This window comes from Tetrao urogallus (assembly GCF_951394365.1).
Source record: "Tetrao urogallus genome assembly, chromosome: 2".
Classification (NCBI taxonomy): Eukaryota; Metazoa; Chordata; class Aves; order Galliformes; family Phasianidae; genus Tetrao; species Tetrao urogallus.
Window position 1 is genome coordinate 34,070,858 of NC_136814.1, and position 21,399 is coordinate 34,092,256.

Genomic DNA, 21,399 nt, shown 5'->3' on the forward strand with positions numbered 1-21,399 from the left:
TTACGTCAGATAGGAAAGAACTCAACCATGTATTAAAATAGGAGTGTGCGCTAAGTACTCGCTCAGTTTCCTATAGTCACTCCAGGGGCTTTGAGGCAACAATTCCTACCCGATCCAAAGAGAAGGAGCACCTTTCCCCTTGCAGCACAAAATTAGGAGTAACATTTTTGTCCTGTGAATTAGAGCTAAATGTGAGTCAAATTCCAAGGTTGAATTCTCTGGTGAAGGTAATGTTTCGTTGTGATAACTCCAGGTCTCTGGGGGTTTTTTTAATATCAATTTCTGAACTGAAAGTTCTCCATAAAACTTATCTTCATTCTTTCACTTCCTCCAGAAGAAACAAGAGGAACAGGGTACAAATAGAAATGGTAAAGAATGAAGATTTGTTTTCGTCTTGTACGAGGCAAATCCATAAAGTGTAAAAGTTGAACTGTCTTTGTATTAGCAGCATGTTGGTTTAGTGCTTTGACGTATACTTCCAAATTAATAGAGCCATGTTGCTGCTTACAGCTGGACATCCCCACACCCACCAACCTGAGTCACAAACTCTCTCAAACTAAGCCCAGGGTAGAGAGAAAGGACTGTTTTTGCTCAATTAATGCCTTCAGACCAGAAATGTTTATAACGTAATATACTATAAGACAGTTTGTGGAAACCCTAAATACGCTCTTCACTATATAGGCGGAAGCATGCAGAGGCATACTACACCACCATCCATATTCTTGTCAGTACGCAATTAGAGCTAACACTATTTTCAAATAAGACAAATAAGATACTTTCTATGAAAGTATATGCCTATATTTCTTTTAACTGAACATCTATGGTGACATACACTAATAGTGTGCCTTTTTAGATGAACCATCACCACTTATAAATTACATCAACTGTTGTTCTACCAACTGTACCGAAATGTCTTAAAAATCTTCAGTGAAGTTAAAAAGTTACATAAATAGGCGCAATTCCTCCTGAAGTGTTTTTATTCTTAATTTTGCAGAGATGGAACAAAGATGGAAACTCAGCTTCACAGCCTCTATAAATTCTTTGAAGTTACAGAAGCTACTGATAACTTCCACTTTGCACAAGCAAAGCACTCACCTACTGTTTAAATATTCCCATTTTCCAAGTGCTACACTTAGCAGCAGCTACTACAAGATGCATTTACTCAGAACAGCTGATGAAAACACCCTGCATTTAAGCGAGATGAAATGACAACTTTGCTTTGTTTGTAAGTTAAAGCAGCCCCCAAATGTTGTCATTAATTCTCTGAGACTGTGCAACACAGCGTCAATTGCCAAATGTTTAACAAGTCAAAAACAAGGAGGTCATTGCTAACTGTGAACATAGTCACATATGTACATACATGAAACAAAGAAAGGCTTATATACAGATTTAACAGATTCACTCTGGATTTCTTACTTAAATCTTCTAGGAAAACCAGCACGATTTATTAGTTTCAGTTATCTGACATACTTACAGGGCACACTGCCATTTTTGGACCACCTTTTCTCGATGCTGTATTACACCACATATACAGACTCCCCTATAGTAGGACTACGAATTGCTTCTTTCATTGCCAGTTTGGTTTTTTTCTGGATCAAAAGAACTGCCTTCAAATAACATTTTGTTTCTCATTCCTTCTTTAAGCATTCTTTGCCGAATCCTCTGTTGGGCTAAATTGTACCTGCAGTAAAACCTAGAAAGAGAGACAAACAGAAAATGGGATTCACTCCTTTTTAATGTGTATGACAGTATCAAATCAGTGTTATTCAGCCAGCTGAAAAGTTGAAACCATACACAATATTGGCAGACATCATCATTAAATAACGCTTAAAGAAAATACCAAGGTACCTGATATTTCTTTAAGGCAAACATTACTCAGCCATTGAGAAGGAGAACATACAATATACAATTCCAATGGAAAATTCTCCGTTTTACAATTTGGACCTTAACCTCACAAAAATTTAGTATGCTGCCTTCCCAGGGCAGAAGAAAAACCAGTTGTTTTCTGTTTGTTTTCCTTCTGATACAGAAATAAGAATTCAAAGACATGGACTTTTTTTCCCTTTAAAAAAAAAAAAAAAAAAAAAAAAAGTCTGGGAAAGAAAAAAGAGGATACTTTGCTAGGTAGGTTATTTTTTGTGTTTCAAAAACAGTGGGTAAGGTCACAGAAGGATTGCATTGTACAAAGCAGCCAAAGGTCTGCCAAAATTCAAGGAGCATTTTACATACCAGTATCCTAACATTGTGCAAATAAAGCCACCGACTGCAAAGTCACAAGATCTTCTTACTCTACCTGAAACAAAGACAAAAATGCTAAAAAAAATTAGAGTATTAGATTTCATTAAAATTAGAATAATGGGTGACTTCCCATTATTCATAAAGTCTAACAGAAAAAATGAATGAATTTATCTTTAAGAATCAACACATGAGAAGATACAGAAGGTGTACTTACTAGTTGCTAAAAAGTGTCCAAGGCCCACAACTAAAGATCCCAGAGAGCCATACAGCACTGATTCTCGTGCACATGGGACATTTTTAACATCAAGAAATCCTAGGAGTTTGAAGGACTATAAGGAGGAAAAAAAAAAAAAAAAAAAAAAAAAAGCACAAATTAATATTTCAATGAAAAAATGACTTTGGTAAACTTCTACCATGCCAGTTTCACACTGAAACTGACTCAGCAGTCAACAATAAACACTGGAGGATTCCTTGCTTCCAAGGATCTATTTATATTTGAACAGAAACAATTTGTATTTGAGCAAAAGGTGAACATGCACAGCTCCATCAAGAATTGTTAGGAAAGAGTCAGCAATTGATTTATCATTTGTTCATTTTGTACATCATTTTGTATAAGCCTGGTGATCTATCATTCCTATTGAAGATTATAAAAGAACTACTTCATTTCTTCCTTTATATTCCCTCCCTTAGAAATGGAAGGGAGAAAACCCATAGGAACCCAGTTCTGTCCAAAACCAACTTACATCAGGACAGACAGGTAAGATCACAACCAACTAGGTAAGGTTATGCTGTGTCATTTTAATAAGTGAAAAAGTAAATGTGTTTAAAAGTAGATTAAAAAAAAAACGGAAAGAAATTACCGGAAAAGATGCAGATACCAGAGGATCTTATCTGAATAAAAGCACCATTCTTATCCTAATCCTATGTATAGGCACAGGCTGTTCAGGTAAATTCTTCTGTATACCATGCATAGGTTCTTAAATGAACCTACTGATAAAAATTACTCAAATTAAGCCATACGCTCTTTCCAGTTATAACCTACACTGGTTTTTATATGCCAATTTTCTATTTAACCTTCAAATGGCAATTCCATGTGGCATTCATAAACACAACTGTGAACTGACAAATCCATTTTTAATTTCACAGATGCCTACATTGGCTCCAGCACATTCTAAGTCTCCTAATTTGAATACCACTTGTATCTCTCACCCAATAGACATCCTCACATGTGCATAAAACCTGGAATTATGAAACTACCTCTATACAGGCTTCCAAGCAACACGGTCAGAACTAAGGTACATGAACAGGTTGCCCAAAGAGGTTGCAGATGTTCCCTCCCTGGAAGCATGCAAGGCCAGGCTGGATGGGGCTCTGAGCAACCTGGTCTGGTGCAACTTATAGCAAGGGGGTTGGAACTAGATCATCTCAAGGATCCCTTTCAACCCAAACCATTCTATGATTCTATTAACTAGAATAAATCTGCTTTTTTTCTCATTCATCTGTTAGATTTTGAAGATGGAACGCTGTAGAAAGCCTCATGGGAAAGGCCGGCAGCTCTGGAAGGAGGTCTGCATCAGTGTGACACAGCATGGCTGTGCTAACAAGGATACAAGCATGTGCCAGCAGCTGGATTTGTGGGCGGGTAAGGGAATCCCCACCATTAACTGTGCCTGTGCCCTCTGTGGACAACCACCCAGCCGCTGAACGTAATCCCTGCGTATAAGTGAGACAGAAAGGATTTGGTCTATATCGGTCTAATCTGCTAATGAATAATTTCAAGCACTCCCTTATGGAAGAGGTCATCCGATACACTTCTGTTGTTGGCTACGAAGGTACGGTGCTACATCTGTGCTGCATGAGGCACCCTTTTAAAATAGTCCTTCACCTGTTGCCCTACTGAAATCATCCGCTGCGGCTCCAGCCACTGCTAACTGCTGGGGACACAAAGCTCGAGCGGCATGGCAGCTTCCCCAAAAGGAGAAGGCTCGACAGAAGAGCAGGCAAAAAAACAGACAACCAAAAAAAAAAAAGAACAACAACAAAAAACCCAACCAACCAACAACAACAAAACAATCCCCCCAAAACTACGCAGTCCTTCCTAACCCGGTTCCATTCAGCCTCCCCTCTGCCCTGATCCCCGCTCTGATCACAGCGCAGTGACCGCTCTCCACGTCCCGCTCAGCAACCGCTTCCTCAGCACTCAAACCCGGGGCACGCCTCAGCCGAGAGCCGGCAGCGGAGCTGAGCGAGGCGAAGAACACCCGCCGCTTTCCATTACCTTCTCCGGCTCAGAGTCGCCCTCGCCCGCCATGCTGCGACAGCGCCGCGCCGGCCGCGCACCACCGAGAGCGGGCTGGGGCCGTGTAGAGCAGGCACGAAGAGCGGCCGCTCTAGCCGCCGCGTCTCTATGGTGCCCGCGCAGGGAGCGGGGGCGGGCGAGAGCGCCGGCGCCATTTTAGGTCTAGCGCTGAGATTCCAGCAAAATCCTTTGTTCGGTGAAATGGGTCACGGAGCAGGGGGCGCGCGCGCGTGCTCGCACCTAGAGGGCGGGGGCACGCGGGCGCGCAGAGGGAAGTGAGCGAGCGCGGCGCTGGCGTCCGGCCCGACCTTCCCTACGGCGCACCTCCGCCCGGTGCGGCCGGCGGCTGAGGGACCCACACCCCGAAACGTCCCGTCCCCGCCACGCGCAGGGCGGCCCATTCTCGCTGCTAGCGCTTCCTGGAGCTGCCCCGCCGCTGACCTAAGCTGCTACCAGAGCTGTGCTGTTTGGCGGTGCCGTGTACCGCCCGCCCTTAGCGGGCCGCTCGCTTTTTGTTGGTGTTTGGGACGGGACGAGCACACACGCAACCCTTTAGCGGCCCTGCGCCGACTCCCTTGTGCTGTCGGTCCTTTATGTAGAGGGAGAGTGACGCGGCTCCTCGTGCCTCCCCCTGCCTTTGCTGTACCATAAATCCTCGAGTATAGGCCCCCCGCCGTCCAGCGGCCGAAGGAGCAGAGCAGGGCTGAGGAGCGAGAGGAAACGTGGCAAACGCTCCGGAGCGCCGAGGGGGAGGTGGAGGTGGATCAGGCTGCCTGTACCTCTGCCATAGCCGGCAGCTGGAGCGGGCTGAGGGTGCCGGCCAGGGCGGTAACGCAGTGCTGGAGGACATCGGGAAATGGTAGATTGGGGAAGACCAGGATGAATTGTTGCAGTATATGCTTTTGAAAGAGGGCTCGTTTTGCTCGTTTACAACTAAATCACACGAGTAATGCAAAGTGGGGGTAAATCAAGTTAGCCTGCTAGAAATAATGCCTCAGATGTATAATTTTACCTGTGGCAAGATCTGAAAAGGTAAATTGTAGAATCGTAGAGTCATAGAATGGTTTGGGTTCGAAGGGATCTCAAAAGCCCACTCACCCCAACACCCTGCCATGGGCAGGGCTGCCCCTCATCAGCTCAGGCTGCCCAGGGTGCCATCCAACCTGTCCTCGAGTGCTTCAGCAGCCACAGCTTCTCAGGGCAGCTGTGCCATCAGCTCTCTGCCCTCTGAGTAAACAACTTCTACATAACATCTAGCCTAAATCTCCCCTCAAATAGCTTTGAGCGATTCCCCCATTGCCCTGTGACTTACTGCCTGTGTAAAAAGTTGATTTCTCTCTTATTTATAAGCTCCTTGAAGTACTGGAAGGCCACAATAAGGTCTTCCAGGAGCCTTCATTTTTTGGGGGCTGAACAAGACCATCTCAGCCTATCATAAAGAGAGGTGCTCCAGCCCTCTGATCATCTCTGTGGCCCTCCTCTGGGCCAGCTCCAACAGCTCCAAATCTTAGTGTATCAGCAAACAGGTACTGATACAGGTTCCTACCTCCTAAGTAGTGAACCATCCCCTAGGGTCAGTTTAGGGCTTTTTATATCTCAGCTACAAAGTAAAACAAGGATGAAAGATGTGAAATACTGCGCTTTCATTTAAAATAAGTAGTGTGTTTTGAAATACATTACTTTCCTCAGTGGAGTTAGATATCTTCAGGTCTTTTATAATATTTTTGGGTGTATTTTGTTCTTTATGTTGAATAGAATGGACTTTTGCACTCAGTGGAATTCAGGTTTATTTGAGCATTATGTTTTCAGGATTCAGGATCCTTTCACACAGAATGAATTTATATATAACTTGTTGAAAAGTGCTGTTCTACATTCGCGTAGACTGCTTGAAACCTTTGATTGATAGATCAGAAACAGGTCTCAATCCTTTCCACTGGTCCCAAGTCTATAATTGTTTTATTATCTCTGTAGCCACGAGATCATGCTCAGAAATCATGGAACGAACAGATCCAATACATCTACAGTTTTAAAAGGACAAGTAAATCTTGCCAGAACGGTGAGTTGTTAATATCTTTTTATCTTTAATGTAATTTATATATGTACAAACATAGGATAATTATTATAATAAAATGTGGAAAACAAAATAATTGGCATAACCTCTTCTTCAAAGTTGTAATATATGTTTTTATCTTAGTTGGTTTAAGAAACACATATAATTGCATGTTATTACACAGCTACAAGCACTGAAGCATATAGTAAAAATTCACACGAGTATGCTAATGCATCTGAAATTAACAGGGCCACAGCATTGAAGGCACTGCTTTTATTGCTGATTACTTGGCCTGGCCTGCACAAGTTAATATTTTGAAGGAGATGAATGAAAAAATCTGATTTTTTGGCTTTAAAACAGAAAATTGGATTTGGAATGAATGTACTATAGACTAGAGTACACAAATAGAACATCCTCTGTCTGATAGTCAAGAACAGGCAGAGAAGAAGCAAATATACCTCTTTTCCTAACAACATACCTTACACTGAAATACCCACTGGCAATAAAATTCAAGCTCTTTGCTCTCCGTTTGATGCTTCGTCTTTGCTCTGCCATACTGCTGCATATCATAGCTCTGCTTCTTCTGTTTTAGAAGTCATCCTACGATTAGTAACTGTTGTCCTTTGTGGAATTACAAGTAGAAAGAGGGCTGCTTGGCATTGCTTGAGATCGGTGAGGATGTGTGAAATGGAGCCTCTTTAGCTTGAAAGTGGAGGGGCTGCTGATGTGACGCTTACAAACAGCATCGCATGTGTGGTTCACTTTCCTTTCTTGTCTGTTTTGACCTGGCAACTCAGGGTGTGTGGTGAAGCAGGACATTGTCCTCAGACCCTTAAGGAGGGCAGTGCTTCAGACCTGCTTCTTTTCTCCTGACTTGTTTTAGAGACTGGAAGAGGGAGCTTCTTTTCTCATCCTGGGTTCATATAAAAATAAGCCATTTTTAAAATAAAATTTATTCTAGTGACTGAATCTGCTAGTTGATAAAATTGGCTGTTAAAATCCTATTTTTACTAGACCATAAATATTTTTTGTTACAATTTCAGTCAATTCTGATGAATTCAAAGTATCCAAAGTATGAAGAACTTTATTACTGTTTTGAGCAGTTTACATCATGTCTGGGGTAAATGTGAAATGAGTCAAGCTTGATTCAGTATTACCAGACCAATACTTGGCAAAGCACGCAGCATTATTTACTTGCAGTGACAACAAATGAGCAGAGTGCAGGCATGCAGTAGTTGCATTTATAGGGTACAGGAAATGTGAAAGCTGATGAAATATGCCCTCTACTTTGCCAGAATGATCTGCTGCAAGGGCAGCACTGAGCTTCTCCTAAGCACTTGATAGCACTGACCCAGCAGAGGCACAACCCAGAGTATCTGCCCTTGTACCCTGCAAGTGAGTCCTACAGGGAGGGAGGCAGAGCAAGAGCATTGGCATACCAGCCTTCCTCCACTGGTAGCAACAGTATGCCATTTCTGGAAGCCATGCATCATGCATGCATTTGGAATTGCTGCTTTGGTTTTCTTTCCTTAAAGACGTGGCTGATATGGAAAGATACTTTTCCTTACGGACATTATTCTTTGATGCCCATGCATGCTCAGTTTTATCCATAATAGCATGCTGACTAACACTCACTCCTAGAAATTTGAGCTTTTCCTACATTTGTGCAACCTATATTTTCATTAGTTGATCAAAAATTCATAGCACCCTTTGTTGTTAAGCTGGAAATCTGCCCACTCGTCCTTGGAATTCCTAGCTTGGGAGTGCTTTGGATCAGTTTTAGTGGTTTGGGTTGGTCTTTGGCAACCATCCTGGTTCTGGCTCATTATCCCTCACCTCTGTACATAAAGACCAGGCCACACAAGACTCTTGTCATTTTAGCAGTGGCAAACTGGCCACCACTTACTGCATATAGAGCAGTGGACAAAAAGTACTCCTGTCATACAGTGCAACCAGGAATCTGTCTTGTTGACTTCTTCCATGCTTATTTCCTTCATCATGCTGAGTGCTTTCTTGAATGGTCAGACCCTACTTAGTCTCATCACCACTGGTCATGAGGGGAGGCGCATGTTTGCTCTTTTGAGAGCAGTGCAGATGTAGCTTGAGTGCCTGAAGTTGTTCTGTCACAGGTGTTGTTAGGTAGCAGGCCAGCATGCCTTGAAACAATTTTATCTGGACATTTTATCTGTCTTCATGGTCAACCTGGAGCTTCTTAAACAGAAGGCAATTGCCTATGGTGACCAGGTGTCAATTCATACACCATGAAAGCAACAGGTCCTACATTGCCAAAAGTCAGGAAGAGTGTGGTTATTCCACTCATGTCCCCAGTTTTCATGAGGGTGTTTGTCCTTCAGGAGGAAGTCATCATATTATGGGATGCAGGTGTGTAGGAATTTTGGCACTGTGTTTTGGTAGGTCTGTGGTGGTGTTTGCTATGATGGTTGTAAAGATACCATCTAGCAGGTTTTGTCAGAGCAACCACACCTGTGGGAGCAGAGTTGAGGAGAATTGGGCAATCACAAAGCACGTGTGGCTACTTCTGCTGCCAAGGCAGTCAGGAACAACACTGTAATTAAATAAAACAAATTACCTTTTTTTTTTTTTCTTTCGTTTTCCCCAGCATTAGTGCTCATGAAAATTTTCAGCTGCAAGACAGTTTTATTCTGGACTGGCTTTGCTGATGTTTTCTGTAGGATAACTTTGCCTAAGTTATTCCTAGCTACCCATACAAATGATCTTTTTAGCCACAATATGTAAGAGTTGTTAGTTCAACACACTCCTCTTACTACCAAGGAAATGAGGACAGGCTTCTATGGCTTTATTTCTTCTGCCAAATCTCTAAATCATTAGATTTATCTAGAAGATAGATCATATCTTATTCAAACACCTGATTTAAAAAGAATGAAGAGCTTCTATTAAAAAAAAGGCTTATATAAAATCTTAATAACTATAATTTCAGTTAAACTGCTGAAGGTAGAGTTACATCTAGAATTTCCTGACTTCTTAGTAGCAACTGGATTTTTGGATCTATCTGACTGAAAACAGAACTGACATTTTCCTAATTAATTGACATTTTTTATGTGATGAAACTATATTCTATTTTATCTATAAAGCATTTTCCTTGAATGTATTAGTGATAAATAGAAAGACACTAAGCTTTCTTGTATGTCATTATAATCCACTCCAAGCTGATAATGGTAATATTTCTTTGGGGGGGGGGGGGGGGGAGGGGAGGGGTTGGTCCATTATTTTTTTAAGTTGCAACTTTGTAACGTGTAGAATGTGTTTTCTGAAATTGAATTCATGGAGATGTCTGTTTCTTCTGAGACAAATCTGAATAATACTGACCTAGTGATCTTAGGGTTATAGAAACAGGAGTGTGGAAGGGAACCTGGAAGATTTGCTCATCCATTCCTTTCACCCAAATATACTTTAGTTATGCTGTCTTTTCTTGTCTGTCTTAAGCTGTTTATCTAAGTGTTCCATAGAGAAGGATCCTCTCAGGTTCCCTTGACAGTCAGTTTCCTAATTGTAATCAGATTGAAATTAGATAAGTAATTAAATTATTAGATAGGTACTCTAATAGGCTTTAGATTACTCGTCCCAATTACAGATCAATTTGCAGAAAATGAATTATTATTTTATAAATCTGCCATATTTTGGTCATGACTTTTTGGCACATGGGTTTTTTGTATGTTGAATTTCTACAAGTGAAATCACAGTCTTTTTCATTAAAAACTGTATTTTACTATGGTTCTAAACCTACGAACATCCTATAGTCAGGTCTCACAGATCAGAGTGTTGCCACTTGTATTTCTGCCAAAGATTCCCAGAAGCATTCTAATTTTATTGTTATAGAGGGGTGTCCAGAGGTTTCCCTCATGAGCAGCGTGAGGGGGGGGGATTATCATGAACACTAAGCCTTGTGTTCTGTGTCATACGAATGTGTCGGGTTTAATCTTTATTAACTCATCAGGGAATAAAGAAAGCTAGATCTAATAAGGTATTTCTATAATTGTTTCTTCTGGGATGTGATTTCTGAAAATTCTGAACAAGCTGAAGAGCCAGTAAGAAACTTATAGTTATTTAAAAATTACTGCAAAGTTCAGAGAGAAAAAAAAATCTATTGAGGGCTGCTAAATACTCAGATGGCCTCTCAGGCTTAAGAATTCCCACACCTGGAGGTTGCAAAGGTATTGTGAAGAAGTATTACTGTGTGTTTCTCCTGTCCTTATGCTTTTCCGTGTATATCCAGCACTGGCTAAAGTAGCTTTTTTATTACCATTGCTCTTTAGTTTTAGCTGAGATTAAATCTCAGGGAAGGGAAAGAATGTTCTTACTGCATTAATATGCTAAGGTCTTCACAACTGGTTCATTTTTAACACAGGCAGCACTAGAATATAATGGTATCACTGAAGTGAAGGGTAAGAGAGGAGTGCATTGTTCAAGAGCTGCTGTGCTGCTGTGTTCTGCATGCAGTGTGCTGTTAAAGTAGGTATACCATTACCACTGTGCAGGGAAAGAGGAGTAGAGTTTCTGAGGAGCAGAGTATATCAAAGTAGACACTCAGACAACTGGGAAAGATATCCAGAAATGATGCAATGTATAAAAAGGAAGAAAAATAAGTGATGTGTCAGGTACATCTCATTGTATCTCCATCCATCCATCCATCCATCCAAGATTTTTTGGTTCCAGAGTAAGTTTCACTGACATTTCCCCACCTTGCTCGGTGACACGAGTGTCCTCTTGCAGCCTGCCAGATGCCAAGTGCTTTGTTCCATTGGAACTAACAGAGCATACTCTTAAGACAGCTGCATCCAAGAGATCCTGAATGAAGAGGAGTTGTCTTGGGCCGCATATCAAATATATAATATAGTCAATGTATGTAAGTCACAAAACTTTTCTATTTTTTGATAAACCATAAAAAAAGAGAGCAATGAAAACATAATACTGGTGGGATATTTGACCTTTTTTTTTTTCTTTTTTTTTTTCTGTGAAACTAATACAATAACAACTAATATATAATAACACTAATATAATAACACTAATAACAATAACTAATACCTGGTTCAGTGGCAATGGCTGCAATTCTTAGTGAATTCTAAAGGTGTTCATCAGAGATGTTTGATGAAATTTTACTTGTCCTGTGCTTCATCCTTGAACAGTTTTTCACAACTGCATGTATTACTTGCAAGACAAGTGCAAGTAATACATTTATTTGCAATTTGCAATATACAATTACTTGCATGACAGGAATAAGGTGTGGTTATGAAGAGAGGGATATCTTTCTCTTATGAAAATCTAGTAGAGCAACGTGATCACATTTTTCTGTAAGTTGAATATCCCCATGCATTTGCAACCCTGTGAACCATTTTTCCTCTTCATGTTCTGGCACAAATTTTCATTTTGATTCCATAAATGATTTGGTTTCGTGTTGCAGGTCATAAAATCTTTAGCATTTTACCCTAAGACACCTTACTTCAGAAAAGGAAATAAATGTTCCCATAATTGGCATCCATACTTTAAAAAAAAAACCTGCTGGAAATGGTGACAATTCAGTCCCTTGAACTTTATGAAATTCATAGCTTTGATGACAATCTGCAAACATCAGTTTTTAAAGCTTCAGCACGTAAATGTTCTTGATTTACGCTGCAGTGATAATTCACTGCATGTTTTTCCCAGCCATCACCGGCGTGCCACAGGTACACACACAAGTAGTTGAACTGAATTATTATTATCAGCAACCACTGTGTTTTACTCACCAAAACCACAAATGCATGTGATGTGTTATGCACGCAGGTTTTGATTTGACTGCGTGTGTGTGGCAGGTGCAAGAGGCAGAATCAGTGCTGCACTGTGCCCTCCACCCCACAGCATTCCGTTCTATGTGGTCCGCTCTCGAGCTACTCACAATCAACTCATGAAAAATATCACTAAAAATCATGGAATAAGGCTTAAAAGTTTACCATCTTGTGAGGTTGCATTACTAGCTGTCCAGGGTCGTGTGCTGCCTGCAGGCTGTGGGATCTAGCATGTAAATATTTCTCTATGTGGTGAATTTTCTGCTGCTTTCTGAGAAAGCTCAGAGATTAAATACTTCCAGTGCTTTTCAACCCAGCAAATGATTTTGCTTTCTTTCTGTTGTCACACTGTGACCTGGCTAGGTCAGCCTGTTGGTGACTGCCTACCAAGGGCTGTGACCTCCTGTCATATTTTAATTTTGGAGAACATTGGTTTCCTAGCCTCAGGTGCTGGGCGAAAAGCACTCATCTCTATGAGCTTACAGAGCACCTGATGTGAGATGGCTGGTGGCAGAGGCTGTTGGTATTCTGAGGTCTGGGAAATGGTAGGGCAGCTGGAGCTGTCTGGGGTTCCGGGGCAGTTGTTCCTGAGGGACTGGTGGGATTTGTGTGCATGTCCTATTTAGCCATGCTGCTGGAGAAGCCCTTGGAGTCTTACTAACATTAATGGTGGGTTTGTCCTCACCCATGCCATTATTCTCATCGGTGAGATCGCCAGCTGTTTAGTGAATTCAGTTGCAGAGCTCTTGGGCATGGGCATTCTGTGATTACGAAGCTGTGCAGAGCACTCTTTTACTTTATGCTGATAGTTGTATTTTTCCAGTATGTTGAACTGATGCTTTCTCAGGTACTTCTGCAGGAACAAGAGTAGAAACTAAACATCACTTCGTTACTTTGCTTATAAACTGTTTAAAATTCTTAGAAAGTTGGATATAACTTACATTTAATAGATTAGTTTTTCTGGTCCACTGAAGCTAAAATGGCCTAAACATCAATCAGAGGCAGCTGGTGATGGTGAGTTATTCTTCCAGTTCTGGAGAAGTCTGTGTTGGCAGAAAGCTGCACAGCTTACCTCATCTAATCTCGTGCTTCAGAGAGGAAAGAAGGGCCATTTCTTAGATGAGGAAGGGAAGAGAGTGCTTATTTTGATGAATGATCCTTCAGAGTGCTAGCTTGGGTTTACAACAGCGTAATACTGAATAATAGTGTGAGTACCATCTGATTCCCTCTCATCCTTGCTCCTTGGAGTGGCATGTATATTTCATAATTTCCTTTTTACATTTCTTTAGCTCTTGCGAGGGTACTTTAAATTAGTTGATCGAGGTGATTGTTGTGATACAGCACTTTATCTTAAATCTCTCTTTTTTTTTTTCTTTTTTTTCTTTTTTTTTTTTGTTGAAAGACTTTTCATGACTATTAAAAAACTAGTGTTACTCAGAGTTCTGGTTTTTCCAACCTAATTGTAGGCATGTCCAAAGTAAAAGAAGGACCAGAGGTGGTAACTCTGGTCTGTTCCTTATGAAGATGATCGCCTCACAGACAGGGACACAGACAAAGCAGAGAAGTGTCTTCAACACTGTCTTCAACACTGATGACAGGCTGTGGGACCTTTGAATCCCTGAGCTGGAGAACTGTGAATGCAGTAACAGTAGATTCCCAGCCAGCCCTGAACTTGTGCAGAATTTGTGGCTCCAGTTGGATGTATATAGGTCTGGGACACAATGGGATTCATCCCAGGGTACTCAGAGAGCTGACTGATGTCACTGTGGGACATCTCTCAATTATTTTTCAACAGCCTTGGCAATCTGTAGAGATCCTAGTCACCTGAAAGCTAGCAAACATTGTTCCTGTTTTCAGGAAAGGTAAGAAAGAATACCCTGCTCAAAACAGGCCTGTCAGTCTCACATCAGTCCTGGCAGAATTATGGAGAGTTATTGTAAAACACCCAAAAGACAATGCAGTCGTTGGTTACAGCTAACACGGATTCACAGGGGTAAACTCTGTGGTCTTAATTTCCTCTTACAACAAGGTTACCCATCTGCTTGGCCAAGGGAAGCCAGCTGACCTAATCTTTTTAGATTCAAAAGTTTAGTTTAGATTCGAAAGTTTAGTTTAGTATCCCAAACTTTGGACACTGTTTTGCACAGTATTTTTCTGGACAAAATGTCCAGCATGTAGCTAGACAAAAATATAACGCCTTGGGTGGGTGGACAGAAATAGTTTCTGAAGCAGGAGGGAGCTTTCAAAAAGGGGATCAAGTTGAATATTTCCAAACTGATCCACTAAGCCTGGAATCATTGCGTTACCTCGTAACCATGGAAGATCAGCATCTAGCCCCTTCGAGGCAGCAGCAGCCACCGGCTCCACCCCTTACTTTTCCAGCCTTTACTGTGAGAGCAATGAGGCAAAGTGCAAGAGAGAAAAAACTGCTGTTCCCCTTCTGGATATTACCTAAGGGGCAAAGGCTTTTTTTGTGTCTAAGGAGCTCTCCAGATTGAGAGATTTTTAACTGATTTATTCACTTGCGGTTCCTAATGAACACAGATGGGGATGAGGATGAGGAATCTGTTAGTTTCCAAGCCTCCTGCTGAGGACAGATTGATAAAGGCAATAGGAAGCATTTTCTTGTGGATGGAGCAAAAGTATCCCTCACATGAGGTCCCGAGGACAGTAGAGACAAGCTGCTGGAATAAATGATTTTGTGTTAGGACAGAAATCTGTGCAGCATTGCATCTTGGAATCCCTTTCAGACCTATCTTTCCCAAGAACGTAGTGCCATTTAAATATGTTGACCTCTTGCTGACATAGAAACCACATAACAATTTCTTATCCTTCTGGACAAAAAAACAGGGTTTATTTAATGATGCTGTTGTGTATTGATTGTATGGTATTTTAGCATTTATCAAAACTCACAGTGTCTGTATGCTAACATCTGCCCCCCCAAACAACCAATATTAATAACCTTAATCAATCTGAAGCTACTGATAGGCTATAGGGTTCTGGAGAGCTCTTTGTTTTGGTGAAATATTCAGGAATATATGTTAAAATGAATTCCAGGAACTTTCCAGGAAATTAGTCATCCTAACTATGAACAATTCTGTTTTAAAAAGCATTTACATAACCTTGAAGATTCTGAACAGTTTGCTTTTAAAAATTAGCTAAAATCAGTCCATGTGTCTTTCTTTATAAAGTAAAATTGCATATGAATGTGAAATGAATGGAAAAAAGTTGCAGCACATTTGTGGATAGCATCAAAATTTAGTGCTTTTCTCAACTAAAATCTGCAGGGGTTCATCAATTACCTGCTTTGGCTTTGGTGAGTTATTCTCACTCATATTCACTTACAAGCGTAGCTGACACGTGACACTGATGTTAGGAAAACCCCTAATAACCAAGGAGCTGATGGTTACTGAAATATAAATAAAATGCTTAAATGGTACTCCTCCAAATGTACTCCAACAGCTCCACTTTTTCTGGAGAAGATCTAATAAATAAACTGGTGAGGTTTTGGGAACTGTTTCACAATTGGAATTAAATGCAATGACATAATGCCTGGCATTCTTTTTAGAGACTGTTCTTTTACCATGTCTTATAAGAACATAAAGTTATGCCTATTATAGGTAAAATTTTAGAGACACCTATTGTGTTCCAAATAAATCTGGGACTTAAAATCTGTACATCCAGGGTTGCTGTGAGAAATCATATCAGCAGCTTTGCTGAAATCTAAAAAGATTACATCAACTTTGGTCAAGCAGATGGGTAATTCGACATAGAGTTTGGCAATACAACTCTCTGAACTGTCTTTTAAGACCAAGTAAAGAATATTCTGAAAGCAGATCTGTCTCCTGCTGCTTTCCTCTGATGTGAGCTGGAAGGAAAACTCAGGTGGGCATCCCGGAAGAGCTACATGACAGGGAACCTGCTCAATCCTGCAAATCTTTTCCTTGCCAAACAAGTTCCTTTCACATATATGTGATTTTCTTTGCTTCCTTGGCAATAGTAAATCAGCTGGAAAAGTACCTTATGTCTGAGGAGCTAAACCAAAAGGGACTCAATGCAATTGAATGTAGGCAATTGAATCATGCCTTAACTGTCCATCATCTTGAATCCAAAGAACCAAGCTACAGCTCGGTATGTTTTAATTGGTGGCTTATACATTCTATATGTACTCTTTTGCTGTCCTCATCTATGGAATGACCACTGTGTTGTTTCCCATCACGACATTGATAATCTAAGCATACATTTTAAATCAAGCACCGTGAGGCATTTTGCTATCTGTACCATACCTCAGCATTTCCTGAGCTGTGTCTTTCTTCCATGAAGTACCAGAGCTGTCTGCCACGGGATTTTGTTCCTCCGTTGATGGATTGTCAGTCACCAAATTCTGCTTCTTAATTTAGCATCTAATTGCTTATTTGTTGTTTTGTATGTTTCCTTATGACTTCGGTTGCACAACTGCAGTGATTAGTGTTGATGTTCCTGAGGCTTGCATAGCAGTGCTTTAACGCTGCACAAGGAAAACATCCTACAATAGAGCAGGGATCGCACTCCGAGGATTTCTAGCTTTATCTCCTCAAGTTGTGTAGAGCTTTGCTACGGGAGTCTCTCCACAAATGAGGTCAGGACTAATTCATTATAATTGTTCTGAGTGAATTTCACAGAAGAAATGAAGAAAATTGTTCATTTACAAGATTATGTGGCTTTCTCTGCACTGGGGAACATGGGAACTTCTCAGTAATGAACACTTATTAGTGCCATGATCAGCTGTAATGTTTGCATAATGAACAAAAATGCTTTGTGTTTGACTTGGCTGCCTTCAGTATTTCTGCATTCTTGACTGCATTTTTGTACAATATTCGAGTGACTTTGACAAAATTTATCAGAACTCACCCTAAAAATGAACTTCACCCCGCTAACTTCTGTTTCCAGATATTTCCTTTCATTTGCCTTATTATCACCCATTAAGAAGGTCGTTCTTCCACTGAAGTGATTTCCCGCAGGTACAGTGCTGCGTGGAAAAGCACAGTTCTCATGGCTCCAGCTGCTGCTGCTGTGGCAGAGCTGGGGAGTACACACCAGTTATGAGCCCCAGCTCCAGCCGTTCTACCTAAACTGAGCCCTGCCATTTCTCTCCTGAAAACACCTCTGTATTTTCCTGGCGTCTGTACTTTCCCAGTACCTGTAGTGCCAACAGTGGGTTTCACCTTCAGCAGCAGCAGCAGTGCTGCCATTTGTACTGATCTGACCCACACCTGCCAGGAGCTCTCAGAACCTGGAAGTGCTCTGGCTCTGCTTCCTCTTCCTCCTGCTAAACCCTACCTGGAGCTGGCAGTGCCACACTTGTTTCTGGGGTTTGGCTTGGGCGCCTGTGGTGTTTATGAAGGTGGTGTTATACTGTGGGCAGGAAAACGCATGGAAAAATCCTTTTTCTTGGAGCAAAGCACTTCCGTGAGTTTTAGTATTATAGCATATCTTTTGTAATAGTATCACACAGCAGCTGGTTCCTACGGAAACCGAGAAAGGCCTCGCCACACATTGGAGAGAAGGTGGATGGTGGGCTGGCCTGCCTGGAGCAGTGCAAGATGTCCTTGTGGATGGGTTAGCACAGGGCACTGCCACTTTCAAAAGACAGCTCCAAAACTGCTGGATTGTGGAAGCTGAAAGCGGGTCATCCTTCTACTGTCCCTGTTTGGTTTGTCATGGCCACTTTAGCATTTTTAGGACAACCAAAGCTACCCTGACCTACAGTGCAACCAAGTGAGGCTTCTCAGAAGAGTGCAGAGATGAGAGGCCCGCCAAAGCCATCTGTCATCCTGCTTTTAAACCTCTTACTGCGTGTGGAAACCATAAGGCTGTTGAAGGGCAGAGGAGCTTAAAGAGAACAATTGCAGAGGTGAGAGCATCCTCCAAGGCCTGGGAATCCTCCCCCAGGGCAGGCTGCTTTGGTTGACTGGCAGGAGTTTGGGTGTGTGGCTGGCCTTGCTGATTTTTTTTTTTTTTTTTTTTTAATCTAGGAACAAGAATTGGAAGAAGCACACAAACATACACACAAAAATCAGACTCCTCTTTCATGAGTCTTATCTTCCAATGCCATCCAGAACAGAGAAACTGAAAATGCAGTTGCTGGCAGAGAATTTTGTTAGACCAGCATCTGGTTTGTTACTAGCAGAAAGCTAGAAGGACAAATGAAACAAGATTATAGAACAGTTTTGCAGCCATTACAAACAGTAGATGCTGTTTTGTATTTCAGGAACAGATTTTGGCAATGCCTTATTGTTGAGTTGCATTTTGCTAAGCACTATATGAACTTTCATTTCCACTTAATACAAAGCCCTAAATCATATCTATGTAACAGTAGGTGGGTGTAACAGAAATGCTAAGTCAAGGCTTGAACCAGTGATTGAGCACCTGGTAGGAAGGCAGGGCCAACCCAGGGGAACTCAGGTGCATGCAATGCATCTGAGTGACTGGAAGGGGTGGAGCCAGGATCCACCCTTTCTCAGACCTCATTTAAGGGTTGGCAGTGGAGCAAGGCTATCTTGCTGGAGATCCCTGCGTACCTGAGGCCTTCCAAAGGTAAGTGGATTCTTTCCTTTGTTTCTGTGCCCATGGCTCTTGCACTTGAGCAAGTGCTCGCTTGCTATAGCTTAGACTTTGTTACTCTGCTATCATTGCTGTGTTTTCTATTGTGTTACAGTGGGTACAGTAGCTATGTAGCCTGTTTCCTCCAGGTTGTCGTTCAGTGTCTTTACTGTGCTTTTTATGTCTCTTCAAGATAAGAATATCAGTGACTTTTACATTCGAGCTGGCATGTTATCATCAGCTTTTGCTAGTTGTTACTCAAATCATACTGCTTAACACATGTGAATTAATGTGTTGGAAGCTAACACTTGAACACATGATGAGCTACTGATTCTAACATAGGCCTGGTACAAGAAATATAAGTTACAGAGTAACTTTTTGAGGGAGAAAGAGGAAAAGACTCTGACACACATCATTTACCCTATATATACCTTTTGGTTACTGAATGCCTTCTTAAAGTGGGTAAGCACTTCTGGCCATTGAATGTCACAAGTGTGTTTTCTGGAACAACAGCACAGAACTCATCTACATTCTCAAAATTTTTGCTTTTAAGAGGTGACAGAAGTGAAATCTTGAAGAGTGGAGTGGAAAATCCCCAGGCAAAACAGATCTTTGTATTTACATTATTAGTTTTAAGAGAAGTACTCCGTCTCCTTTGTGAAGTCTTGTTTCAGTAAGCTCCTCCCACCTCTGCAGCTCTCACAGTGATTTGGGTCCAGTTGGACAAAGTAACGCACCTATACTTCAGCAGCTTCTCTACCAACTCCTATCCTTGCCACTCCTCTGCAGCAGCATACGTGGAGATGCTGTGCCTAGTTCACAAAGCATAGCTGAACACAGAGCCCAGGTTCCCTGCTGGCTGTCAGTGATCTGTCACTAACAGCTGAGCCCCTGGGGCATTACCTAGCATTTGTTTAGTCTGCTGCAAAGCCAAGAGTACAGATCTGGGTTTTGGAGCACATTGGCATGGCATGTAGTACCTGCAACGTAACCCAAGCACACTTCAAGTGGCTGCGTGCCCACAGGTATTGGTTGGCATGCAGAATATGAAAACTTTCAGAAACTAGCCCATTAAAAACTAATGGCTTTTAATTATGCTTCAAACAAACCAAGCTGCCAAAAACAGAATATGGCCTATATAGCTCAAGTAACTATAGCAAAACTACCCACCTTTCACATAAGGCATTGTTTGAAAGAAGATGTCAGCTCACACAGCACCAATAAATACAGGCTATAGGTACCAGGAGAATAAGAAAAACACAGCCAACTGTCTTTTTTTATAAAAGTATTTTTAATAAACAGATGGATTTAAGATGCTAGACAACTTGTTGCCATGTACAAGGTAACAAAGTCAAAATTCTTTGAATTTTATACAAATACTACGTAGTACAGTAAACTTGAATACAAGTTTACAAAACAAAATGCATCAGTGATTATTCAGCTTGTAACCAACTTCCAACAGTGAAAATTACTATGTATCAATAGTGATCAGAATTGCATTGCAAATTTTTGAAGTAATGCAAGTATATTTTTACCAAGCCACTCTGAAGTTTCTGGTGCACACTGACAGTACATTGGATTTTTTTGGCTTGCTGAACTGAAAATGGCATTTAAATAAAATGACAGTTAAGGAGTACACTAGGTATCAAAAGGATTACCTTACAGAAAACTAAAGGAGAATGGGAAAGTAAACAGAGCAGAACCCTGAAGTAGCAAATTATTTTTCTACCCGTTTTGATGGAAAAGACTCCACAGGTGTCCAGCTTTCTCACAGCATTTTGGAGTGTTCTAGTCCTAGCACAGTGTGGTCATTAGTAGACTAAAGTAATCCCTGCTTGGCAGTAATGCTGGTGAAAGGTAACTTGCTCTATTGCTAACAAATCGGAGTAACCGCTGGCAGGGTGACTTCTTGCGGGCATCCAGCGGAGGCCAAGTTCACAGCACGTGATTGAAGTTACAGTACCACTTGCTTGGATGCAATACCCAACAGCCTTCAGGGTTCAGGTGTCAGTTTCCTCACAGGACTTACAAATGGATGTATTTAAACAGAAAGTGGAGTGTAAGACAGTATTTTCGTCTGTACAGCTACTGATAAAATGAACAATTGTTACAAACTTTCCAGTCTGCTTTATAAAAAATATTCTTAGTTTTACTTCTAAACAAAAACTGTGCTGTGATCTGTCACTTTCTTGCATTGTACATACTGTAGTTGTGTTAATGAAGGTGTAGAGATTTGAGATCTAGAGCTCTGGATATCTGAGAAGCCTAAAAAGCTGGTTTTGGTACAGAAGAATTAGGTAGCAATGAAAATTTATCCTATTTATTTTTCCTAAAACCTAGGAAGAGCTACAGTACGTTGCTAGATCAGTGGCCTCAACCCTGAGCTGAAATAAAGGACCTGCCTTGGCCAAGAGAGTCACATTACTACT

General features: G+C 41.3%; 1 protein-coding gene across 2 annotated transcripts; it reads right to left on the reverse strand.

Moving 5' to 3' along the window:
• Positions 1-1,551: 1,551 nt before the first annotated feature.
• On the reverse strand, positions 1,552-4,561 carry COX20 (cytochrome c oxidase assembly factor COX20; the record flags this gene model as incomplete). Of its 2 annotated transcripts, none has more annotated exons than XM_079550548.1 (4): positions 4,517-4,561; positions 2,453-2,567; positions 2,230-2,313; positions 1,552-1,693 (listed from the first exon to the last, which is right to left on the reverse strand). In XM_079550548.1, exons 2-4 carry the CDS (start codon positions 2,524-2,526, stop codon positions 1,552-1,554), a joined length of 300 nt encoding a protein of 99 aa, XP_079406674.1. In that variant the 5' UTR covers positions 2,527-2,567; positions 4,517-4,561. The 2 variants fall into 2 exon arrangements, with proteins under 2 accessions (XP_079406674.1, XP_079406675.1); XM_079550549.1 differs by having other exon boundaries at positions 2,230-2,293; positions 4,517-4,555.
• Between the last annotated feature and the right edge of the window lie 16,838 nt (positions 4,562-21,399).